The sequence below is a fragment of the Nomascus leucogenys genome, chromosome 8, assembly GCF_006542625.1.
Source record: "Nomascus leucogenys isolate Asia chromosome 8, Asia_NLE_v1, whole genome shotgun sequence".
NCBI lineage: Eukaryota > Metazoa > Chordata > Mammalia > Primates > Hylobatidae > Nomascus > Nomascus leucogenys.
The window spans coordinates 107766416-107793127 of record NC_044388.1 but is presented as its reverse complement, the minus strand read 5'-3'; the positions used below and the strand labels follow the sequence as shown (position 1 = coordinate 107793127).

The 26712-nt window shown below is 44.8% G+C and overlaps 1 protein-coding gene across 7 annotated transcripts in view; it reads left to right on the top strand.

Moving 5' to 3' along the window:
• Positions 1-26712, top strand: part of RAPGEF1 (Rap guanine nucleotide exchange factor 1) — a 164452-nt gene that overhangs the window by 72919 nt on the left and 64821 nt on the right. For 6 of the 7 annotated variants that reach the window (XR_004031460.1, XM_030818074.1, XM_030818072.1 and 3 more), the window contains exons 2-4: positions 16536-16675; positions 17243-17356; positions 24056-24234. Coding sequence is in view for 6 of the 7 variants with exons in the window: in XM_030818074.1 (XP_030673934.1) it covers positions 16536-16675; positions 17243-17356; positions 24056-24234 (433 nt within the window). In the remaining variant the exon portion in view is untranslated. The remainder of the gene's footprint in view (positions 1-16535; positions 16676-17242; positions 17357-24055; positions 24235-26712) is intronic. The other variant, XM_030818073.1, reaches the window with a different exon arrangement.

The following is a 26712-nucleotide window of genomic DNA, read 5'->3' as shown; positions in this document are numbered from 1 at the left end:
TGATGGTAGAGATTTCCTCTCTTGAAACAATAGAAGACTGCCTCTTTTTCCATGCATTCCATCACCAGACCTTGCACAGTGACATTTCTTGAGGCCATCACCCAGCAATCTTTGTCCCTGTACCAGGTACTGTGGAGGAGGAAATGGGGCAGTACCTCCGTGTAGGAAGAGGGTGTGGGAGGGCTGCATAGCCTGGGACTCCAGTGCTGCCCTGAGCCCTGCCCAAGGCGAGCAGGAAGCTGCCTGTGACTCGGTCTCCTCATCTGTTGAGTGGTAATAAGAATGCCTTGGCCAGGCGCAGTGGCCCACACTTGTAATCCCAGCGCTTTGGGGAGGCCGAGACGGGCAGATCACTGGAGGTCAGGAGTTTGATACCAGCCTGACCAACATGTTGAAATCCCGTCTGTACTAAAAATACAAAACTTAGCCAGGCGTGGTGGCAGGCACCTATAATCCCAGCTACTAGGAAGGCCAAGGCAGGAGAATCACTTGAACCCGTGAGGTGGAGATCGCAGTGAGCCGAGTTCGTGCCACTGCACTCCGACTGGGTGACAGAGTGAGACTCTCCAAAAAAAAGAATGCCTTGAAGGCGAGCAGGAAGTGCCACCCTCAAGACCTCAGCACTCCACCCTGAAGCAGGCAGATCCAACCAGGCCAAGGCTCTTTGCTTCATGTGCCAGCCGTCCCATCACAGGAGGTGAGGGCACAGGCTGTGCGTCTAGTCCAGCAGCACTGGAAATGTGGCCAATGCCATCTGAGATGTGCTGAAGTAAAAAATCCACAGCAGATTAATATGAAAGAAAAAGAAGGTAAATAGCTCATTAATCATTTTTATATTACGTGTTGTAATAATACTTTAGATAAATTGGGTTAATTAAAAAATATTTTGAAGACTGGGCACAGTGGCTCATGCCTGTAATCTCAGCACTTAGGGAGGCTGAGATGGGCAGATAACTTGAGATCAGGAGTTCGAGACCAGCCTGGCCAACGTGGTGAAACCCTGTCTCTACTAAAAATTCAAAAATTAGCCAGGCGTGGTAGCAGGCACCTGTAGTCCCCGCTACTCGGGAGGCTAAGGCAGAAGAATCACTTGAACCCAAGAAGTGGAGTTTGCAGTGAGCTAAGATCTTGCCACTGCACTCCAGCCTGGGGGACAAGGTAAGTGAGACTCTGTCTCCCAAAAAAAAAAAAAAATTTTTTTTTTAATTACATATGTGGTTCACACTATATTTCTATTGGATAGTACTGGTCCAGAGAGTCCATTAGAACCTAGAGGAGGAGGGTGAACAGTATAATCTTTCTTGTCTATTCCCTGGAGGTAGCTTGAACAACAGATGTTCTAGTAACCCAGGCTGAAGCGTCCCACCAAAGAAAGTTCCTGAGTGAGTTGTCTCTGACTCGTGTGCTAGAACTACTTAGAGAATGATATTAAAAATCCATATAAACCATCTTATCTACATCTCTAATCTGATATTACCGTCTGGTGTAGACTGAATGCCATAGCTGTTGGTTGTTACAGGGTTCATTCATTGATTCTTTTATCTGTTTGCTAACAAGCACTTATTTATTTTATGATGTGCCAGTTATTGGGCTAAGTGCCAGATTCCAAAATGAATGAGATTTGATTCTCTCATTGGGGTCTCAAAGGACTAGTAAGTAGAACCCTTCTCTGTCCCCTGAATTCTGAAAGTTGGAAAAGAAGACAGTAAGGTAGATAGATGGAGACCCAAATATCACCTTGATTTCTAAAGCCTTGCTTAAAGGATGCAGCTTGTTCTAAGAGCCCAGGGAGCTTCCCAGTATTGAGTCCCAGGATTAGACCAACATTACCCAACCACTCATAGTGGCTTTGCACTTGTCAGGCCTCCCCATCTGGTGGACATCGGAGAACAGGCTTACCATGGAGGGCTTACTCTCAGAGGTGGGGAGGGGGTTGGTTGGGGCGGCACATGGTTGGGTGCAAATCACACAGGGCCTCTCTGAGGGAGAAGAGATGCCATCAGAGGTTTTCAAACAGAAGGGTGACATAGCCAGACTTAGCTCTTATAAGGACTACTCTGATTGCAGAGTTGAGAATGGGGAGGGCAAGGAGCAGGGGACAGTTAGAAAGCCATCACGGTCGTCCATTTGAGGAATAAAGATGGCTCTGGCCAGGTTGACCGTGGTGCACATGGTGAGAAGTGGTGGATTCTGAATGTACCATTAAGGTAGAACTCACAGGATTTGCCAAAGGATTGCCGGATGGACTCAAGCAAAAGAGAAGAATCAAGGATTTTAACCTGAGCTGCTGGAAGTGTGAAATGTCCTGTTTACCAAGATGTGCTCAAAGCAGGTTTGGGAGGAAGCTTCAGAGATACAGTTTTAGACTTGTGTTTGAGCCACCTGTCAAATGTCCAAGGGAATCACCAAGAGCTTGTGTTGTGTAATGAGACCACCCAACAATGAAGTCATCTGGCCCTCTTCTGTATCTACACATGTCCGTGAGGGCCTCCACTGGTCTTCTAGCTTCCTGTACTGTGTATATGCCGACAGCTCCCGAATATATACCCCTAGCCTTCACCTGGCTCCTTCACTTCTCTTGAACTGCCTAATTCAGGCTCCTGTGGATGTCTAATACAGTATTTGTAAGAAGAGGAAATAAGGATGGATATACTACTTATTTTCTGTGTAAATGAGGGATAAACCAGAAGTTATGTAGTTTTTTAACTTCTGAACTATATAAATGTTTTACAAATTCAGAAAAAATCCTGAAATTGAGTATCAGTAAAAATAAACCTAACTGTATATTAAATGATAATATAACCCACACAGAAAAAAGAATTAGAATATCTTTTTGAACTCAGTACTTGCTGTATGCCCGTCACAGGATATATTCTAAGGACTAAAAGAATTGCTAAAAAATCTTGAACTTTTACCTTTAGTAGTTGTTAATGATATTCGTGTAGCAATTCTGAAGAAATTTTGTGTTTATTGTAGGATAAGGCAAATGAGTAGATTGATGATGTTAGAAACCAGGGTTCTCACTGTTGTGGAAGGGAGCTGCAAATATGGAATCAAGGAAGGAGGAAGAACCCAGTGGTGTTGGCTTGCAGTAAGAAATAACAGTATTAACTTATGATTTAAAATATATATATATATATATACACATACTCATATTGAATTATATATATGTACATTAAATATATGTACATATTTCTCTCCTAGCTTTGTCCACTGAAAGGACATAGAACAGTGACATCCCAGTGGCAAAGAGCACATCTAATGCCCAGATCTTGGTTTCTAAATACCACTCCCCACCAAAAGGAGCTAGGGTACATTAAAGAAATGGCAGATTCCAAGCTGATTTCCTTTAGAAATGGGGTAGGGAAGGTACAGGGTGATTCTGGAGCTTCTTTTGCATCAAAAACCAAAGAAGTGTTCAAAGATTGATGGGGGCTCCCTCTGGCCAAGTTTGGAAGTTTGAACATCAAAGGGCATGATTATAATGGATTATAACACGCTGAATAATAAGTGAACACCCAGGTCCATAGTGATACCAAAAAAAGTAAGGGGTGGGGGCCTATTACTTATAAAGGAATGCCAGCCAACAAATATCGAGGAATAATTCATAATCACCAATGTGTAACCACCAGTAAAATAAAGATTCACAGAAGGATCATCAGTGGATGCCAAACTATGCAGTGAAAATTTGTTAGAGAACAAGATGCTTAAAATCTCAAATTGCAATACAGATTACTTTTTAGTTACAAAGGAGAAACTATATCATCGCAGTGGAGAAATTTGGCAGATACCACCTTAACCAAGTGATCGAACTTAGCATTATCAATAACTGATCAATAATACAGTAGAAAGCACATACCACCCAGAAACTGTGTTTACCAAACATGTATTACCTGAATCTCATGACAGGGAACAGGCAGATCCAACTTACAGGGGACCTCCTCCAAGACAACTGGCAGGCACTTTTCAAAATATATCAATGTCCAAAAGCCAGTCCCCTCCCTTCTGCCTCCAGACTAGATAAGGGAAATTGGAGAGGCATGACAACCAGATGCAATGTATGCTCCTTAATTGGATCTTGGATTTAAAAAAAAAAAAAAAAAAGCTATAGAGAATCTGATTAGAGAAATTTGCTTATGGAGCAAATACTATGTCAGTGTTAAATATCTTGGGTATGATAATGTTATTATGTTATTTATGCAGGAGAATGTCCTTGTTCCTAGGAGAGAGACAGCTGGTAGTATTTAGAGATGTGTTATAATGTGTGCAACTTTCAGTTGCTTTGATGAAAAATAAATTTGCATGTGTGTTTCTGTGATAGTGAGAGAAAGAAAAGGGATGGAAAGCGAGCATGGCGGAATGTTAACGGTTGGTGAATCTAGGTGAAGGGTATGTGGATGTTTGCTTCATAATATTCTTTCAGCACATCAATAGATTTGATTTTTTTTTTTTTTTTCCAAAATACAACGTTGGAACCAGGCGTGAAGGCTCACACCTGTAATCTCAGCACTTTGGGAGACTGAGGCAAGAGGATCACTTGAGCCCAGGAGCTCGAGACCGGCCTAGGCAACATAGTGAGACCCCATCTCTACAAAACGAACAAAACTTAACCAGGGCTGGGCGTGGTGGCTAGCACTTTGGGAGGCCGAGACAGGCAGATCACTTGAGGTCAGGAATTTGAGACCAGGTTCGCCAAAATGGTGAAACCATGTCTCTACTAAAAATACAAAAAAAATTAGCCAAGCATGGTGATGCGTGCTTGTAATCCCAGCTACTCAAGAGGCTGAGGCAGGAGAATCACTTGAACCAGGAAGGCAGTGAGCTGAGATCGTGCCACTGCACTCCAGCCTTGGTGACAGAGTGAGACTCCATGTCAAAAAAAAAAAAAAAAAAAAAAAAAATTAGCCAGGCATAGTGGCGCATGCCTGTAGTCCCACCTCCTCAGGAGGATAACATGAGACCCAGAGGTCATAGCTACAGTGAGCTGGGATCACACCACTGTACTCCAGCCTGGGCAACAGAGCAAGACCCTGTCTCAAAAAATAAAATGTTGGGGGAAAATGAAGAATAAGAGGAAAGGAACTGCAGACAGCATATAGGCAAGTCTTTCAAGTGGTTTTGCAATTTAGAGAAACAAACGTGGGAGTAGCTGGAGGAGAAGGTGGGCTTAAGGACTTGAGTTTTTTTAAGATGGGGGAGATCTACCATGTGTATGTGCAGACGTGAAGTGACACACAGCAGAAGGAAACCTGGTGGTGGGGAGAGGAGAGAATGGCTGGTGCAGTGTATGAGCAGGCCGGGTGGGTGGGGCCTCACCGCTGATGTAAGGCACAGATGAGATGCCTAAAAAGTCAGTGAATGAGTTTTGGCTTTAATTCTTAGGCGAACCTCATGAGATAGATACTATTATTAAAAGTACATTGATTCAATCTTGGTTAAACATAAAACATTATAAGATTCAATTGTATTTATATTAAGTTCCTAGAATTTTTCATACAATAAGGGAGAAGAGATTGGAAAATGTTTATTTACTGGTGATTTAAGATCCTAAGAATGTATACATTTATGTAGGTGTTATCTTTTATTATTTTTAAAAAGATGAAACAAAAGTTTCCTGAGATATTCACAGGCTCTTCCTGAGATAGTCAATTCAGAGTTCTTAGGGAAGATATTCATTCTGGAATATTCATGGGTAAATACATTTGTTTGTTTTAGGGAATGGAATTTCCTTAAGTTGTAAATGAACTTTGCAGTTGTTAATCTGACCCATATAAAAATCATGTGGGCTCTTTTTCAGAAGAATCTTAGACCTTTGTATCTAGTTTATTTCACCTTTTTATTGGAATATACTATACATCAGAAAGTATATACGCATACCTTATGTAGATAGCTTGCAGGATTTTCACAAGTTGAACACACTTGTGCAACCAACCCCCAGATCAAGAAACAGGCCATAACCGTCACCTCAGAAGCCCACTGCTTCATGTCGCCTGCCAGTTAACCACCCCCCAGTCCCCGAGCATAACCACTATCTTGAATCCCCAAATAATAGATTAAATTTGTCTGTTTTGCATTTATATAAATGGAATCGTATAAAACGTACTCTTTTCAATCTGGCCTCTCTCTACACTCGTGAGAACCATCCATGTCATGGGTGTCGATTGCATGGTATTCCACTGTGCGACGGTGCCACGGTTCACCCGTCCTGCTGTCGACAGGCATTCACCGAGCGCTGCTGTGATATTCTGGTACATGTCTGATGGTGACCTCACACAGGCATCCTTTGGAGTGGAGTTATTGGGCTGGAGAGGAAGGATGTGTTCAGCCATAGTGGGTGGCTGTCAGTCAGCAGGGTAGAGAGTCCCCCTTCTCTTCATCCTCACCGATAGTGTTCCCTGTTTTTTCTTTTTATCTGTTCAGGCATGTTTGTTGTGGTAGCTCTGTGGTTTTAATGTACTGCTTCCTGATGACAAATTGAGCACCTTGTTATATGTTTATTGGCCATTTGAATGTTGCCTTTTGTGATTCTGAATCTCTTTGTAATGCTTACCAGTTATGCAAATAAAATGAAAAGGGTGGTTCTGTCAGATCTTAACCCAAATCCAAGGTAAAGCCTGGTTTCCTGCATAGGCGAGAAGGCCCCGGGACCCAGAATCCCTCCTCACCCCTTCTGCCGCCATCCAGGGCCCCACTCTGGGGCAGGCAGTGCTGGCTGCGTTCAGCTCAGTACGGGACAGTTTGACTATGTCGCATCCAGCTTCCCATACCCGTCCTTTGTGACCGAACAACTCCATCCCTAGGAGTCTGTCTCACCATACAAGGGCGCAGACAGGCCAGCTTGAGGGTGTTCATCAACGCAGCATTGTTTGAAGAGCAGAAGTTAGAATGTATTCATTCGGGGGCCTGACTGCATAAATACACTGTGGTTGCCATCCAGCAGAGCATCATGCAGCCATTAACTGCACTCACATTGGAAAATGCCCACAATGGCTTGTTATCTAAAAAAAAAAAAAAAAAAAAAAAAGTGAAAAAAATAGTTCTGCTGTATGTGGAGTTATGAGAAATGTTTACCTTCTACGTTATATATTTTTACAGTGCTTGGATTTTTATAATGAGATTGTTTGAAAATTGTTTAAAAGATAGGCTTAATATTCCCATTAGCAGCGTCGTAGTTATCCAGTAGACTTCCTGAACAATTGGGTAGTAGGAATGGATTTTCATGACAAAAGAGTCTTTGGAATTGCAAAACTTCAAATATTGTTTTCCCTCTGTTTTAACAGGACTAGTTGTATATTAAGTAAGACAGAGGATCTTTTGATGTGAAAGTTGTTAGAAAAATATAACTCCAGGCCGGGCGCAGTGCCTCATGCCTGTAATCCCAACACTTTGGGAGGCCGAGGTGGGCGGATCATGAAATCAGGAGATCGAGACCGTCCTGGCTAACACAGTAAAACCCCGTCTCTACTAAAAATACAAAAAATTAGCCGGGCGTGGTGGCGGGCGCCTGTAGTCCCAGCTACTCAGGAGGCTGAGGCAGGAGAATGGCTTGAACCCGGGAGGGCGGAGCTTGCAGTGAGCCGAGATCGCGCCACTGCACTCCAGCCTGGGCGACAGAGTGAGACTCCATATCAAAAAAAAAAAAAGAAAAATATAACTCCAGGTTGCTTTTGGCTCGACTAGACTGGGGTTATTTTTAGCTTTTGCCTTTTTAAGTGTTGGCAGAGACCTGACGAGGTTATCACATGACAATAATAGCTGCCATGTACTAAGTATTTGCTATATATCAGGTGCTTGGCTACATGCTTTACTCACGGGTCACATTTAATCCCCACAATTACCTGAGGAGGAGCTAGGTCTGTGGCTATGGCTTTCCTCTAGGTGAGGAACCAGAGGCTCGGGTAAAAAGTTTGCCCAGGTTAGTGGCCGAGCTCAAGTTAAAACAAAGACACACAGGCCTGGCGTGATGGCTCACGCCTGTAGTCCCAGCACTTTGGGAGGCTGGGATAGGAGGATCCCTTGAGCCCAGGAGTTCGAGACCAACCTAGGCAACATGGCGAAACCCCGTCTCCACCAAAAATACAAAAATTAGCCAGTCTCGTAACCTGGTCTCAAGATAAAATAAATAAATAGGTTTAAAAAAAAAAAAGCCACAGACTTCAGCTGTGCTGCCTCCTGTGCCCACAGCCCTCTGTCTCCATCTTTACCTTGCAGTCCACAAAATCCTAGACAAGTGAAAAGACTTTTAAAAAATGTGAAATCCTCATCTTTAAAAAAGCCCTTCCTAATGTCCTCAATCACGCCTCCACTCCATTTGTCCTTTTTATGCATTTGGAAAATGGGGAATGTGGATTAAATAAGTGATCTCTAAATCCTTCCCAGTGCTCGACTTCTGAGCCCAGTAGAAGACAGGGAATGAGGAATTAGCAGCCACAGCGTTTCTCAAGATTGGCTGCCTCGAAGTTGTCCACCTTGCCCTTGACTTTGTGATCCTGCGTGGTTGATGTTTAGAGACTCCCCGCCATCCCTGGTGAGAGATTAAGCTGAGACAGAAACCACTGCTAAGTTGGGATCCCAGCTGCTGCTGCAAGTGACACAGAAAGAAGGCCAGTTGATAGCCACATTTGTCAGCAACAGGCTGAGACCATTGTTAAGCCTGGCCGAGGGGCAAGTTAAAAATTTAAGACTGAAATATTGGCATCTGGCAGACCACTTGAAGAAATTGGGTTGGCTTTGATGTCTTTCTGTTCTGCTTGGTTTTCTGTTGAGACATGATTCTGTGAGCAGGCTACATCCTCTCCTCCGGCCCATCCTCTTTCTCTCTCGGTAGAGAAGGACATTCATCCGACAGCCAGATCTGTAGCCTGCGATGGTTGCCCAAGAAAGTGGCTGCTGTTGGTAACATCACAGTCATTTATACAGAAATTGTTTGTGAGCTCATATAAGCCACCCTTCCTCTGGAAGGAATGACTAGCAGATTAGTCATTGGGAGTCTCTGACCTTGGGGTAAATGTCACATGGAGCAAGAGTCTGAGGCTTTCTGTTCTTAAGTTCAGGTGAACTTGAAGTTGCTGTCACAGATTGGATAGATCACAATAAAATACACCAGTATTGGCATTTCCAGATGAAGGAGGACTTTTGTGTCCTTTCTTAGACATGGCCATGTGGGAAAGTGTGCATGTCTGGCAACCCCAGGTGCCGGGAGGAATATGGAGCAACTAGGACTCTCCTAACCTTGCTAGTGGGACTGTAAAGTGGCATAGCCACTGGGGAGAATCATTTTGCAATATCTGTAAGAATCAATGTGGCATATACCCTAAAATCCAGCCGTTCTGCTCTTAGAGGACTGTTGGCATGTGTTCCAGGAGACATGTATGAGCAGCATTGTTTATTAAAGCAAAAATGCTGGAAGTGACCCAGCGTCCACTGACAGGAGAGCAGATAAATAAAGCTGGGATTATGGAATCTACGGAATTTCTCAGCATTGAAAACGAAATCACTGATACACCCCAGCATGCCTGAGTGTCAGGCCTGCTATTGAGTAAAAAAGCAAGAGCGTGAGAATCTTTACAGTATGCCATCACTTAGTTAACGTTCACAAACTTATAAGTTAAACTGTATATGTCGATATAAACTGTCCTGAAAAGTAAGGGATGATAAGTCTGAAAGTCAGAGTCGGGCTGCCTGTAGGGAAGAGGTGTGGCTGCAGAGGAGCACGTGGCAGCACCAGTGGAATCCATCCGCTTCTCGAGCTGCACCATCCAGTGTGCCAGTCACCAGCCCAGGGGCTGTTTACACAGTTAACTCACAGTTCAGTGCCTCAGCCACAATCAGGCCTCAGTAGCCACTAGTGCCTGTCGTGTTAGACAGTTCAAGTACCGGCCGCCTCCATCACTGCAGAAGGTTCTGTTTGCTAGGCCAGATGGTGGGTGTCTGGATTTGATTCATTCCCTATAACTTATGTGTATATATATTTGTATGAAATCTTTTAATTTTTTGTTTTAACTTCAGTTCTAGAAAATTACTAAAAAGACGCATATACAAAATCTACAGTGTAACTTCCTAAGTGTGAAAAGCAGTGGAATAGCAAGAGAGTGGTTGGTGGCACTGCCTGCGACGCAGCAGTCATGTGGGAACACTCCCTTCACGTCGCCCTCCACCTCGGATGATTGACGTGCATGAGAAAGGGGCAGGGAGAGTGCGTCTGTCTGTCTGTCTGTCTGTCTGCCTGCCTGTCTGGAGCTGTTGGCAAGATTGCCCTAACAGCAGTGTTCATGCGAGGGCACCTGTCGTTTCCTCCCCAACCTGCTGTTGCAAGGCATTATAGTACCTCCTCAGCACTCAAAGGCATAGTGTGAATGACCTTGAGAATCACCTGAAGCCTGTGCTGCTAACCCAAGGTTTCAAGAAGAATATGACAAACATAGTGTCCTAGTTAGTGCTGTCCTCGATTTCCAGCATTGAGAAGGTTGGTTGTCATTTGAAAGAATCTCTTCTCTCTGCCTGATTTATGGCTTCTTGTGCTAGAGCTGGCTGTTCTGAGGCAGATACCCTGAGGAGGGGGATTTATTGGTAGGCATTCCACTGTCTTTAGGTGCTGACATGGTTTCCCAGCTGTGCCCAAGGCAGACGAGAATTGTGAGTGCAATAATAAACCTCTTGAGTTCCGTCAACAGCTCATAGGCAGAGGTGCCCTTAGTTGGTCCGTGCCCTTGCGTGAACCTGAGAGGGTTTTTTGGTGATCGACCTCTACACCTCACTTGTCTACCCCAGTTCCGCCCTGGTCATGACGGCGCAGTTGTGAATCTTGCCATCTCCTTAGCCCCATGCCTGCCTGAACAGCAACTCAGGGCAGTAGACGGTGGAGAAAGCGGAAGTTGGCTCACCCAGCCTGAAGATCTTTGACCGCCAGAGAACCCACACATCCTGCCCAGACTTCCCCATTTGTGTCTGCTTTCCCTGCTTCAGTCCTACTTACCAGGGTAGAAGTCGCATGGATTAGGAAACTGCTCTGACAGCCCATCTGACTTGGGAACCTGCCTGGTAAGGGAAGAGGCTGTGTCTTTTAGGGACACTGTGGGGCCGCCATCAGAAGACATGGGGTAAGGACAGCAATAGGATCCGTATGCAGGGAGGCAGGTAAACCAAAGAAGGAAATAGACTAATAGGCTAAAGGCCAGATTGAGACTTCTGGTTCAGTGCCAAAGGAAGAGAAGAGTGGGCATTTATAAGGTCCTCATTTACTTAGGATAGTGAGTTAAATGTTCAGTGTTGCAGAATAACTGGATGAAGTTCTGGAAGCAGCTGGGAAATAAGAATTTGGAATCGATTGACCTTGCTATGCATCCAAGCTCCTTGTGTTGAGCAGGTGCCGTGTGCCAGGCATCTTGTGAAACACCTTATTGCATTATCCACAGTAAATATCTCATTTAATCTACATCACATCAGCCATCTCAAGAAATACAATGTTATCTCACTCATTTTCCAGACAAAATGAGGGAAAGATTTAGAGAGATAATGTGTAAGTATTTGAATGCAAGCATTCTGACTCCAGTGCACACCCCCCTTTTAAAAATTTTTTTGGCCAGGCGCGGTGGCTCACACCTGTAATCCCAGCACTTCGGGAGGCCAAGGCAGGTGGATCATGAGGTCAGGAGATTGAGACCATCCTGGCTAACACAGTGAAACCCCGCATCTACTAAAAATACAAAAAAATTAGCCGGGCGTGGTGGCAGGCACCCAGGCTGGAGTGCAGTGGTGCAATCTTGCACTGCAAGCTCCGCCTCCCGGGCTCACGCCATTCTCCTGCCTCAGCCTCCCGAGTAGCTGGGACTATAGGCACGTACCACCAGGCCTGGCTAACAGTGCACACCCTCTTAAGCATCACATGAAGGATTAGACTGTTCACATCCATGTTGAAGTATAAAGAAGGAAGTATAAACTGTAAATGGGATCCACCCTGCTTGGGTTGGGAGAGAGAAGAGGCAGGACAGAAGGGAGTGGGAGAAGTCACACCATCCCAGTTCACTTGAATGCGAGGGATGACTGCTGACATATGAGGGCTGGTGTTGAGAGCCTCCTGACCCTGTTGAGCTGTTCCAGGTGAGCTAGCCAGGTGCAGCAGCTTCCTGTTGACTTGTGTCCCCATCTGGGGACTAAGAAGGGCTTTCTGCAGCTCTGGCCATCACACAGCTGTGAAGCTGTTTGGTTTGACCATATGTGAATGCAGGTCAGGCCCTGGCTTTTCTCTTTGGTCCAGAGCGCAGTGGGTGCCTAGGTAATTTGCAAAGGGTAGATAGTTTATCTGATCCTGCCTGGCCACCTGGAAGGTCTTTAGCAAGGGAATTGAACTTTGGCCTTGTTAAGTCACATGCAGCAATGGTAGACAGAGTGAGAGCTGTGTAGTGCAAGGTGCCATGCTGTTTATTTGGAGGGTTGTTTTGTTTGGTTTTCTGTTTCGTTTTGTTGTGCTAAATTGCTGGAAAAACTTGACAGAGGGGGTGCTTTTTATTTTTAAAACTACAGGTATTTATTTTTCCATTGCGTAGGACAGTGTTTTATTGCTTAATTTTCAGTCAATTTCAAGTATTTTCTGCTGTTACTGAAAGAAGCAGTCTTCTTCCTGGGATATTTTTGTTGTTGGTTGGTTTCTTCATTTGTTGAATGTATGTTTACTGATTACCTTCTATGCGCCAACTACCACGTCAGCACTGGGAAAACAAGCATGAACAAGACAGGTACAGTCCTCAGGAAACTTGTCCCCCAAGCCTTTATTTTTTTGAGACAGGGTCTCGCTCTGTTGCCCAGGCTGGAGTGCAGTGCTCACTGTAGCCTCTAACTCCTGGACTCAAGCAGTCCTCCCACCTCAGCCTCCTGAGTAGCTGGGACTACAGGTGTGCACCACCATGCCCAGCTAATATTTTGTAGGTAGAGACGAAGTCTCACTCTTTTGCCTAGGCTCCAACTCCTGGGCTTAAGTGATCCTCCCGCCCCAGCCTCTCAAAGTGCTGGAATTACAGGCATGAACCACCACGCCCAGCCAAACTTGCATTCTTGTGAGGAGACAGGTTTAAATAAATCGATTAATAAGATGTTTTCAGACACTGGAACCGGTTGTAATAATGCTGAGATAAAGGAAGACTGCCAGTGGGCTTTTTTTTAAAAATAGTTTTATTGTTATATTATTCACATATCATACAATTCATTCAAAAAGGGTACAGTTCTTTTTTTTTCTAGTAATTCCCTGGGCTATACAACCATCACCATATTCTAATTTTAGAATACTTTTGTACACTAGGAGAAAAAACTCCATACTGATTATAGCAGCCCCTCTCCATCTCTCTGCCCCGTCTAGTCTTAGGCAACCACCAATCTACTTTCTGTCTCTATGGATTTGCCTATTCTGGACATTTCAAATGAATGGAATCATACAATATATGGTCTTCTGTAGCTGGCTGCTTTAGCTTAGATAATGTTTTCAAGGTTCAACTGTGTTGGAGCTGATCCGTACTTAATTTATTTTTACTGCCAAATAATATTCCATTGTATGGATATAATACATTTTATTTAGTCATTCACAAACGTGGACATTTGAGTTTTTCCCACCTTTGGCTATTATCAATAATGTTGCTGTGAGCTTTCCTTTGACTTACCTGTACAAGTCACATGGATTTAGGCTTTCATTTCTCTCGCAAATCTGCCCAGGAGTGGAATTTCTGGGTCACATGTCAACTCTGTGATCTTGTGAGAAACTCCTAACATTTTCCAAAGCAGAGAAACCATGTTACATTCCTACCAGCAATGTGTAGGGCGTTCAGTTTCTCCAGTCCTCACCAACACTTGGAACTGTCTTTTTTATTAGACCTAGTGTGCGTGAAGCTTTACCTTTTCCTTAGTGGCTAATTATGTTGACCGTCTTTCCATGTGCTTATTGCCAATTTGTGTATCTTCTTTGGAGAATGTCTGCTCAAATTCTTTGCCCATTTTACATTGGGTTATATGCCTTTTATTCTAGAGCTGTAAGAATTTTTTAATGTTTTCTGTATACAAGTCCCTTATCAGGTATAGCTGGCCCTCCATATCCATGGGTTCTGCAGCCTCTGATTCAGTCATGGTCAAAAATATGCAGGGAAAAGCAATAAAAATAGCAGTGTAATAATGCAAATTTTAAAATAAAGTATAACTATTTACATAACACTTACATTGTATTTGGTATCGTAAGTAATCTATAGATGATTTGAAGCATGTGGAGGATGTGTGTGGGTCATACACAAATATTCCACTGTTTTATATAAGGGACTTGAGCATCATGGATTTTGATCCCCGAAGGGGATCCTGGAACCAAGCCCCTGATGATGCTAAGGGACAGCTGCATATGATTTTCAAATAGAGTCATGCTCTGCATAACGACATTTCAGTTAGTGACAGACCACATTATAACATATATAAGGCAGACCACATTATAATCTTATGGTCCCATAAGATTATCATAGAGCTGAAAAATTCCTGTCGCCTCGCCTTATGTAGCCATCATTACATCCAGCGCAATACATTACTCACATGTTTGTGGTGATGCTGGTGTAAATATATAGCACATCTGGTTATGTACAGTACGTAGTACTTGGTAATGATAATAAATGACTATGTTACTGGTTTATGGATTTACTCTACTTTTTATCATTATTTGAAAGTATGCTTCTGCTTACTAAAAACAAAAAAGTTAACTGTAAAACAGCCTCAGGCAGATCCTTCAGGAGGTGTTATAAAAGAAGGCATTGTTATCATAGGAGATGACAGCTCCATGCATTTTATTACTCTGAAGACCTTCCAGTGGGGCAAGATGGGGAGGTGGAAGATGGTGATACTGATGATCCTGCCCCTGAAGACCTAGGCTGATTAATGTGTGTCTATCTTTGTCTTTAATGAAAAGTTTTAAAAGTAAAAAAATAATAATAATTTTTTAAATAGAAAAAAGCTTAAAGAATAAGAATATAAAAAAAGAAAATATTTTTGTCAACCTGGGCAACATAGTGAGACCTTATCGCTACAAAAAGTTTAAAAATGAGCCAGACATTGTAGCACTTGCCTGTAGTCCTAGCCACTCAAGAGGCTGAGGCAGGATGGTGTCTGCGCCCAGGAATTCCAGGCTACGGTGAGCTGTGATCACACCACTGCACTCTAGTCTTAGCAAAAGAGTGAGACCCCGTCTCAAAAAAAAAAAAAGAATAAAAATGTTTTTTTTTAATTAAAAGTTTATAAAGTAAAAAAGTTACAGTAAGCTAAGGTTAACTTCCTGAAGAAAGAACATTTTAAAAATAAATTTAGTGAAGGTTAAATGTGCCATGGTTATGAAGTTTACCCTGGTGTACAGGAGTGTCCTAGACCTTCACATTTACTCCCTGATATACTCAGAGCAACTTGTAGGCCTGCAGCCTCCATTCGTGATAGTGCCTTTCACAGGTGGAATTTTTAATCTTTTATACCATTTACCATACCTTTTCTACATTTAGATATGGTTGGATACACAAATACCATTGTATTACAGTTGCCTGCAGTACTCAGTACAATACCATGCTGTACAGGTGTGTAGCCTCGGAGCAATGGGCTATTCCATATAGCCTAGGTGTGTAGTAGGCTATTCCATCTAGGTTCATTTGAGTATTCTCTGACGTTTGCACAACGAAGTTGCCTAATGATGCATTTTTCAGAACTTATTCTTGTCCTTGAGCAACACATGACTGTATTTTCTTTCATCCTGTGGGTTTGTTCACTTTCCTAGTAGTAGTATTTGCAGTGCAAAAGTTGTTAGTTTTGATGAAGTCCAATTTTCTATTTTTTTATTTTGTAACTTTGTGCTTTTGGTTTTGTATCTAAGAAAACGTGGTCAAATTCAAGGTCACAAAAACTCCTGTTTTTTTCCGAGAGGTTTACTCTGAGAGTTGTAACTCTTACATTTAGGTCTGATCCAGTTCAGTGTCAAATAGGAGTGGCGAGAACAGATGTCCTAGTCTTAATTCCTGATCTTTGGGGCAAGTCATTTAGTCTTTCACCAGGGCCCAGAGGGTTTTGAACACCTTACTTCTAGTTCAGTCACCGCTGCCAACTCCAGAGCCTTGCACATGTCACTTGTTGCAGTTTCCTAAAGAATGAAGAGGTTGATTCGAAAGGGCCTTCCTTTCCAGTTCTCACATCTTACACATCTGTGATTTGACTGGGTGTTCTTTCTTCTTAGCCAGTTCCCTTGGATGTTAGTTAGATCATCACACAAACTCTGTAAGGACACTTAGGAATATTTGCAAGTTCTTTTTCCATATTTATTTGGACTGCCTTTGATTTCCACAATTCCTTGATGAAAATTGCAAAAATTGAAGCATGTAAGCAGAAATGTTTTGTAGTGGATCCATACGTCCTTTCCTTTGAAACTCTCAACAGCCAAGAAAAAAGATGGGTTTGGGGACATTGCTCATTTCCACAAAAGGTCAATGAACCGTCGCCTCTTCCCACTTGCATCTAACAGTCAGTACCCTCTTTGTTTTCAGACTCTCAGCGTTCTCATCTCTCTTCCTTCACCATGAAGCTGATGGACAAATTCCACTCACCCAAAATCAAGAGAACGCCATCAAAGAAGGGAAAACCAGCTGAGGTGTCCGTAAAGATTCCAGAGAAGCCTGTGAACAAAGTAAGCTGACTCTAGGTGTTTCTCCTGGCCTCACCTGCTTCCAGCAGTATGAGTTTGTGCGATTTGTATGTTCCCTCCCTGGGGATTGAGCTTTCAGTGCATCATACCTACTTCGTAGCATTCCATGGACGGGACCTTTGGTGTCCTTGTAAAATAAGAACCATTAGGATGGTGAGTGTTTGCCATGTTAGCCAAGCTCAATTGGCTAAGACAGTTCTCCTTTTCCAGCTGTGCCATCCTCTGGGCATTTAAAACAGCTCAGCACGTCATGTCCACACCCCAGGCTGCTGCCTCCCTGCCCTGCAGTTCCCTACGTTGCCTTGGCGCACACTCAAACACAGGGAACTTTGTGATGTCCAGAACATCCATCATTTGGCTTTAGGGCCTGTGCTCTGAAACATGCAAACCCCTTGAGACCCAGCCAAAGATGTCCTCAAGAGTTAGTGGCCTCAGCAGGGCCGGTCAAGCCAGATATGTTGAAACAGCTATTGACTTTCATCAACCCCTCCCTTCAGCCTCAAACAGCCATTTCAAACTCTGTAGGAATCCAGGTTTCCTCTCTTCCAGGAGGCAACAGACAGATTTCTACCAGAGGGCTACCCTCTCCCCTTGGATCTGGAGCAGCAGGCAGTAGAATTTATGTCCACCAGTGCTGTGGCTTCCAGGTCTCAAAGGCAGAAGGTCAGTGTAAAATTAAGAACAATTGGGTTTGCCTTGCCTTCTACTGCAGAATCCTGGTCCATGGTTTTGGGGATGGAAAAAAACTCTATTGCACTATTATTATGTTCAACTGGGTGGTGACCGTGGGCTGAATTGTTCAGGAAAGAGTCCAAGGGACCTTGGATAAAAGTGAGAGTTTATGCAGGGTCCCATGATCTTTGGAGAGAGTTTTGTGGCAAAAGCTCAGGGATTCTTTCTGGGGTTGGTTTGGGTGTGCTGCTTGGGTCCAACGGGTTCCGGGGGATGTGGGCGAGTCTCATCTCTCAAGACCAGCTGTTCCTTGAATTGCTAAGATGATCTGAATAGTTTAGAAGGGAAAAGGCTTCTGAAGCCTTCGAGTGCTTTCTTACCCATCTCACAAGGCTGGTGGAGTGCAGTGAGACCGCCGCATAACCAAGTGCTCTCAGAGCCACAGACACCTGTGTCCCTAACATTTATGGAGCCTTTTCTTGGCCCAGTGCTGAGTGCTTTACACATGTCCTCTTACTTATCTTCATAGCAACCCTGATGTGTGAAAACTTATTTTGCCGAAAAGGAAACTGGATCTATAGAAATATTAAGCATTTAGCCAAAGTCACACAGCAAAAAGGTGGCAAAGTCAAGATTTGAATGCAGGCTGTCTGATGTCAGAGTCTGAATTCTCGAGATGCTATATTTCCTCTTTATGAAAGACAGAATTTCTAATATCTCGCGAATTTAAATATTAATCCTGACTCATTACATAAAAATAACACTAGGCTGGGCACAGTGGTTCACGCCTATAATCCCAGCACTTTGGGAGGCTGAGGCAGGTGGATCACCTGAGGTCACAAGTTCAAGACCAGCCTGGCCAACATGACAAAACTCTGTCTCTACTAAAAATACAAAAAAAAAAAAAATTAGCCAGGCATAGTGGCAGGCGCCTGTAATCCCAGCTACTTGGGAGGCTGAGGCAGGAGAATCACTTGAACCCGGGCGACAGAGGTTGCAGTGAGCCGAGATCGTGCCACTGCATTCCAGCCTAGGTAACAGAGTGAGACTCTGTCTCCAAAAAATAAATAAATAAAATAAAACTAAACTTAGCAATGTAAAATAAAATAAACTCTGTAGACAGATATTCTTAATCCTTTAGTGATTATCCAAAGTATAATTTCTATGTAGCAGAACTACTGTCACAGCCATCCGTTTAATGCAGCTGGTAAACACTAGCCTGTTATTTAAATACATCATTCTTGAATTTTGCAATTCATCTATTTTTGGGTTTTATGTTGACCAGCAGCATATCTTAAAATTTTAGTTAAAAGTGGAGGAAAATAAAGGTTTTAAATCTAAAAGTCTTTTGTTGAAAAGTAGTTTTTCCCACCCCCTCTTTTAACAAAAGGTGACTGACAAGCAAGAGGGAAACAGTCAGTGTTTGCCAGATTGATCTAAATTCCAGATTGAAGAAGAGTAATACAGTAGATTTGGTCTGTGCCACAGTTATTTTTTATTACAATCTGTTTAGTAACCTCTTGTAGCCGAATGTAGTATTAACTGCAAGTAGAGTGTAATTGTCATCCAACACTAGTCCAGGCAGTCAGAGTAAAATGATTCACTTACGAACAACGTTATCCTGCTAGTGAACTCTGATATGAAACTGTTCGGCCACTCACTTCCTGGGATTTCCCCCCTTTTTGTTGTTGTTATTTTTGTTGTTTTTTTGTTTGTTTTGAGATAAAAGTCTCACTCTGTCGCCCAGGCTGGAGTGCAATGGAGCAATCTCAGCTCACTGCAATCTCCGCCTCCTAGGCTCAAGCAATTCTCCCGCCTCGGCCACCTGAGTAGCCGGGACGACAGGTGTCCTCTACCACACCTGGCTAATTTTTGTATTTTTAGTAGAGACGGGGTTTTGCCATGTTGGCCAGGCTGGTCTCAAACTCCTGACCTCAAGTGATCTGCCCGCCTCATCCTCTCAGAGTGCTGGGATTACAGGCATGGGCTACCGCACCCAGCTGGGATTTTCCCCTTTATTCATTTTTCCAAGAGAGGTCATGGAGAAAAATTCAGTGCTAAAGTACCCCTCATTTAGTGGGGTGCCTGTAAACCCCAGGGGCCATTTGGCAATGTCTGGAGACATTTTTGGTTGTTGCCATAGGAAGGCAAAGCAGATGTGATTGGCTCCTAGTGGGTAGGGGTTGGGAAGCTGCTAAACATCCTACAATACACAGGACAGCCCTACACACAACAAAGAATCCTCTGCCCCAAAATGTCAGTAGTGCCAAGGCTGAGAAACCTGTTCTGTAGCAAGAAGTGATCTTCACCCAAGAAGGAATGTTACCCCTTTTTCATCATTGCCCATTAGGAAGGGCTGGATGACTGTGTTCTATCCCAAGCCACCTGTGTGGGACAAGTAAATGTGAACCTGTTGCTTCGTGGAGGCCCATGGACAGAACCAGAAGCATTGAGAAACCTGCCAGAGTATGTGGACTTAGAGGATTATGTCCAAGAAACCTTGCAGTGGGTCTGTCATCTGCTGCCCTCGTTGGTTATTCATTAGCTCTCTTACCACTTAGGGAGTGATTACGTACATTCTTATTTTACTTCAGGTCATATGCATGGCTTTCCCTGCTCAGATACGAGGGAAATGGAAGTGCAGGGAGATGAAAGTACAGATTCAGATTCGCTACCACTTCCCGAGGGCTCCTCCTCGCCCCAGCCCTGTCCTGGGTGGTTTCAGACATGCTGTCTTATTTACTCCTCACCATAATTGTGTGGGGAAGCTTTTATTGTTCCCACTGTGCAGACAGTGTTGGCCCTGGTACACATTTTCTTGATCAAAATCTGTTTTTCTCACTATATTCTGTTGTCTTCCCAGACTGATTCCACATTAGCAGTCTCTTGCATCTTCTTAGTGAATTTAAAAATTCAAAGTACATTGCGAGGAACTTCTAAACTTTTTTGCAATCTTTTAACAAGTCTATCAGTGAGCTGCAGAGTGTTAAAGTGGTAGAGGAAATTTAGCCATATACTGGGTGGCCAAAACTATAATTACAATGAGCAGTGAGCAGGGGGTCCTGGGAGGTGTGAGTGCCCAGTGCCCCATCTCTGAGGGCATTTGGACAGAGGTTAGATCCGAGGGCTCTTGGGTGGATTCCTGAAAGCCTTTCCCCTTCAGCTCTTCCAGGGAGATGCTGCTGCCGGACAGCCTGGTGGCAGGTGGTGATTTGGTGCTCTCATTGTAACCAATGTCTGTGTTAGACATGTCTTCTTACTAGGCCTTACTGTTCTGGGCTAATAGAGAGGAATAATGTTGTATTGCCATTTTTTTTTAATCCTGCAATTCTAGTTTTTTATTATACTGATTGTGACTTGCCCTCCCCCTCACTCCCCGGCTTTACCCACATTTTCAGGGTACACTGTCCTATAGTGTGGAAATGAGGCTTGTGTTGCTGTGGAGAGGGGAGGCACCCGGGCTGCAGATGGGACAAGGAGTGACAGAGCAAGTTGGGGTGTCCTGGCTGCGGCACGGCTGTGGGGAGAGAAGTATCTGGAGAGGAGGGCCAGTTTTCCTCACCCTCTTCCCTGCCATCTCCCGTGGCAGCACATGGCTGTGGAGCCACAGCCTGGGCGTCAGGAATGAATATGGCCCACGGGGCAGGAAAGGCGATGGGGGTTTTATGTCCACCTCTGCCATCTGGGTCTTAGTTTACTCGTTTGTTAAATGAGATCTTTAGACCAGGGGATCTCAAGTAAACTCTAACTTCAGCACATTTCTGATCTGGGCTTTATTCTCCTCTCCATCTCTCCAGGCTCTGAACTCAGACAGACCAAGTTCAAATTCCATATCTGTCACTACAGCTGTGTGGCCTTGGGCAAGTTGCTTAACCTCCCCCACATCCCACTAAGCCTCAGTTTCCCCACCTGTGAAATAATAGTATCCACTTCACAGGGTGGTTATAACCTTTAAACAAAATAGCCTATATAAAATCCATAGCACAGTGGGTGCCTCCATGTCCCCAATGAGTGGCAGCTACGATCTGGCCTCTTTCTTCCCTTTCAGATGTTCCCATCCTAGGCCCTCTTTCTCTGCTTTATTACTGGCAGGTATATGGTCTCTGGTGTTGGTATTGTGCCTGTTAAATGTTGTGAACCACTTCATATGCATTCTCATTCAGTCCCCTACAGTCACCTCTTTAGTTACACGGGGCAGATTTATTCTCCCCACTTTGTGGGTGACAAGCCCGAAGCCTAGCAGTTGGCCTTGTCTCTAAGCCATCCACAGACACGGACAGCCTCATTTAGTTTCCAGGCTTATGTGGACCAATGATGGCAACCCATCCCCCACAGCAGGAGGGGTGCGCAGGTGAACGCACCTGCCGTCGGGTTATGCAGCGAGGCAGCTTCAGCAAAGCCAAGGCATGGAGTCCCCAGTCCGAGCCAGTGCTGGATGTGGGTGTGTGGCTGTGAACTCTCACTGCCGGCTGCATTCACAAGGATCCCCAGCTTGACAGCTGAAAGGCTGGAGAATGCACAACACCCAGAGGCCATTAATTCTGGGAGTAGAATCTGAGTTCACGGAGGCAGCCTGGCTGTGCTACGTTGTTGGCTCCTTTAGGAGGAGCCCAGGGCAGCCTGACTCTTAAACAGCTGATTTGATCTCTCTGCAATGACAGAAAGACTCTGCTCTGAAGTGCCTTGCCACTTTCGAGTGCCTCCCATCTTCAGATTAGCCACTTTCTCCCTATGTGACCTGATGACACATTTTCTTAAAATGTTTCCTGTTCCTCAGCAAGTTTCATCATTGCTGGTCTCTAACACTTTCTGATGTGCTAAGGTGGCAGTGTCACTGTCATGGTCATCTTCTTGCCTGGTTGACCGTGACTTTAGGCACATCTGAGGTCTGTCGGCACCGCGACTCCTTCACACTCAGGTTCCTCCCTGCCCCGGGCAGATGACATGAAGCAGAAAGCTCTTGTCCACGAGGTGGAAAAGCAAGCGCCCAGCCTCTTGGAAACAGACCATAAACAAATCTGTCAGGTAGTGAAAAGAGAAAAATAAAGCCAGGGTGCAGGACCCAGGGATGGGGATGAGGAAGGGGCACTTCCCCCACCACCGGAGAATTGTGTCTTCTAGTCTGCAGGACACCTTCTGGGAAAGACTCAATGAAAGCAATGACTGGGTCATTTGTACGTTGTCTGACTGAAGTAGCCATTTATATATTTTTCTTTTGACATTCCCATGAAATAAAAGCCTCTACTATTGAACATTTTTATGTTTAAAATGGTATTCTGCACCTTTTTTTAAAGTTTATTTTATTTTTTTAATTGAGACGGTGTCTCACTATGTTGCCCAGGCTGGTCCTGACTCCTGGGCTGAAGTGATCTGCCCACCTTGGCCTCCCAAAGTGCTGGGGATTATAGGTGTGAGCCACCTCACCTGGCCAATCTGCACTATTTTAGAAGAAAAGAGCTAGTGTTCAGAATCATAAGCACTCTTTGTTAATTTCTGCCATTTGTTTGTATATTTATATTGTTTAAATCACCTTTTTCTAGAAATTATCTTCTTGCCCTCAGTTGTTTTTATTTACATGCTGTAGACCTCTGCGATCCTGCAGGTGGCTGTTTGCCTCATACACACCCCTCTTAATTTGCACTAGACATGTAATCGACTACTTGAGTACACTGTCCATTTTGGGATTTATCCATTCTGTAGACTACTCTTTTTTTTTGAAGGACAGCCGCCCAAACCAGAACAGGTTCAGAAACTCCATTTCTGTAGATGACTCTTAGCCTCCTTCCCCTGCCAGCCAGCTGAGACCTGGATCATTGACATCAGGACAAGTAGAGGGGAAGTTGGAGAGAAGAACAAAAGGGGTGTGTAGACCCACCGACTGGATCCAAGGCCTCCCACGGTCAGGGAGAAAAGCTTGGGGTTTTGGCTTAAACACTGCAAAGTGCAGGGCTCTGTATTTTCCCTTTGTCTCAGGTGGGCTTCTCTCAGGAGCAGAGGGACCATGAATGCTGCTAGCGACCACTGCATGAGTCATGATTGAATCTTGAGAATCACAGTCATCTGCTCTGGCTTCTCTGCCTTTTCTCCCCAGATTTCCTGCCCCTTCTAGCCCTGGGAGCTTCCAGGCCCTTTAGGAATAGCATATCATTTCCTTGAGTGGGGGCTTCAGTGGGGTGAACAATCTGGGAACCTAGTGAGGAATCCTGAGGGAATGGGTTTCAGCCCCTCGTGCCCCGGACCAGTCTTACAGTCCCTCAGATCTTTGAAACAAAAGCCTGGAGTTTCTTGATGTGATTTACAGGATACAGATGTACCATGGGCCTTGACTGTTGCTTCTCCAAGTCATCAGCAAATTAGTCCTTGCTCTAGTTAACGGGGTTAGTGGTGGTCTGTCAGTGTGGCTGATGAGGACAGACAGGAGGATAAGTGGTTTTCAAGACCTCAGGGTCTGGAAAGGGAATTCAGAAATTTCAGAATGAGCTTTCTTGGTCCAAGCCCCCTTCTTCCTTCAGCTCTACCCTCTGTCTCCTGATTACAATCCTTAGAAAAATGATCTGGCTTGGTTTCTGTAGCAAGAGCCTTTCCATTCCTATCGATCTCAAGCTGGTTTAAAGAAAATGTTCCTTTATTTTTTCAAAATAGCTCCCTTTAATCTCTCTCCTCCTCCTTATGCCTAACGTCTCCTTTCAGAACCTGAGCTGGCTGGAGGAGAAAGAGAAGGAAGTTGTCAGTGCCCTGCGCTACTTTAAGACCATTGTGGACAAAATGGCAATTGATAAGAAGGTACTGGAGATGCTTCCAGGGTCAGCCAGCAAGGTGCTGGAGGCCATCTTACCCCTGGTGCAGAACGACCCTCGAATTCAGCACAGGTGAGTGGCTCTGAAGTCCTTGGCTGTGTCAGAACAATGGAAGCCTTAGAGGCATCTTGGTTTGGTGGCACTGGAAACTCAAGGTTCCTAGGAACAGTCAGGAAAAGGACTCCATCACCCCTCATCCTTCCCCTGACCATTCCCCCCACAACTATCCCGTGATGCCATCTCAGAGTTGAGGTCCCTATTACTCCTGAAGCCCGGGACACATCTCTGCCATCCCTAGGGATGTGGCCACAGTGTAAGTTTGTGGTCATTGCAGCCCTTAACTGCGTCAAGCCAGGACACCTCCCAGACAGGGAGCCTGGATTCACTGGGGGTGTGGGAGGAGCCTGTTTTGAATGAAACTTTTTGAGTTTCATTATCTGTCAGCTGGAAGCTACTGTTTCCAGTCATCACCAGAGGCCCAGACTGAAGAGCACCAGCAGGGCCTCCATCTGCATGAGTCTCTGCACAGGCTTCACTGTCAGGGGCTAGATTGCAGGCTCACAAGCTAAGAGGTTTTTAGTACCTTAGACCTTGGGGGTTACACAGCAGCCTGGAGGCCGCACGGGGAGGCAAAGAAGCACAAGCTGGGAGAGAGAGAAGGGACCCTATGGACCAGGCCGCTATTGGGGTTATTGGGTCCAGGGCGGGCCTTATCCAAACAGGCCTCCTGCAGGGAGCTTTAATTGGTAGGTTTAAAGCAAGCAGGCACGCGTTCAGGAGGTGCAGCCTGTGACTAAGAGGTGGTTACTTTAAGTTCTCAGGCAAATGGTCTGTTTAAAGGATCAGTAGGTAAGCCAGGAGCTAGCCTGCTGGCGGGCAAAGATGCCTGTAAGTTTCTGTCTCTGACCACCAGCTAGAGCCAGTCGGGTAGGATGTAGTATTAGGAACCTTGTCAAGGGTTGGTGAGCCCTACTTCTGGTATGAGAAAGCTAAACATATTTTAAAACAGATGCTGAGGCAACATAAAATTACAAGCACTCCCTGCAGGGGACATGGAGTCAGCCTTTGCCCCAAGAAGCTTTTGTTGGGTAATACTTTTATTGCTGGAGTGCATTTTCCTCTTAAAGGTTAGCTAGCAGCTTGTCCTGTATTCATTGTTAAATGTAAAAAGAAAAACAGTACCAAATGTAATCTGAAATGAAAGCCTAGCAGGAGCTTTTTCTTAAGAGGCTGGCACATGTTTTGTTTTTCTTCCATGGTACCTGTTCAGGATAAATGCTTCTGTGTCGCAATTCCGCAAGATGACTTAGTGTTCATTTAGCCCCATGAGGCTAAGCTTTTATGAACTGCTTTCAGAACTTGGCAATGAAGTTCGTAGTTTTCTTCTTCTGGGGGATAAAGCAAATAGTGTCTTTATTTACAAGAAACTCTCTGCCCTGGGGCTTCCGCCCTGGAGTTTCAGCTGACCCGTGGAGATTGTGGTCTTCTGGCCAGAAGCTCGCTGGCACTGGTTGGTGATGGGGAGGAAGCAGGGCATGCTTGTCTTCACTCTGTCGTTCCCAGAGTCAGTCCAGCTCCGGCTCTTAGAAGGGTTCGGTGCTGGGTTCCTGGGATCGAATGTGCTGACATCATGCCACAGTCAGATGTATGGATGCCTTTTTAGAACATGTTCTTGTGGACCTAGTCTCATGTGGTAGTCTCTGCCTTGGAAGAGTTAAAGCCTAGTTGAAACAAATCAGCTCCCTCTGTTCTGTGATAAAGCACTTATTTTATGGTACAGAGAGGAAGCTCTGTTGGAGTTTGAAGAAGGAAGAGTTACAGGGGTGTTGGAGTTGATCGGATGAAGCTTCTTGACTGAGTAGTTCCTGGAGCCCGACCTGAGGGAGAGCAGCGGTTAGATTGGCAGTGGGGGCAGGAGAACAAGAGCAAAGGAACTGAGGCCACTGGGCCTGGTGTGTCCCGGGGAGGGGAGGGCAGCGACTCGGACAGTCATGGGCAGAGGGTATACGTCCTAGAGCGTGGACGAGAGGGGAACAGTGGGAAGAGGGGACTGATCACTTCACCCTGCACCCTCAGGTGCTAAGCCTCTTTGGGAGAGTCCAGGCTAGCGTCACCTGGACCCTCACACCCAGAGTGTATTGCTGCTAGGAGTGTTGTTTCCCGGAGCCAGGGCTCTGCTTGGAGGTCACTTGCAAACCCTGGTTAAGAATTGATCAAGTCACATGGTAATGGCTGGGGGTATTTTTTTGTCTATTGAGGAGTGGCTCTTAATTGACATTGAATGTCTATAACCATTTCCTAGAGGAGAAAATGGGAAGTGCCTGGGTGTGGCTGTAAGGACCCATGAAATATGGTTTGTTTTCTGGTAGTCCTTTGACTAATCCCATTAAGGGGTTTTCCTTCTGAAATTCTTCCAGGCTAGTGGAGGTGGTTTTTTGGTCTCCCGCAGTGATTGGAAATACCTCCTCAGATGCTCCTTTTAGATGCTTTGCATTATCTCTTTCCTCCCTAAGTGCAGTTTGCGAGCTGGAAGGTCCTTTCTCGTTTCTT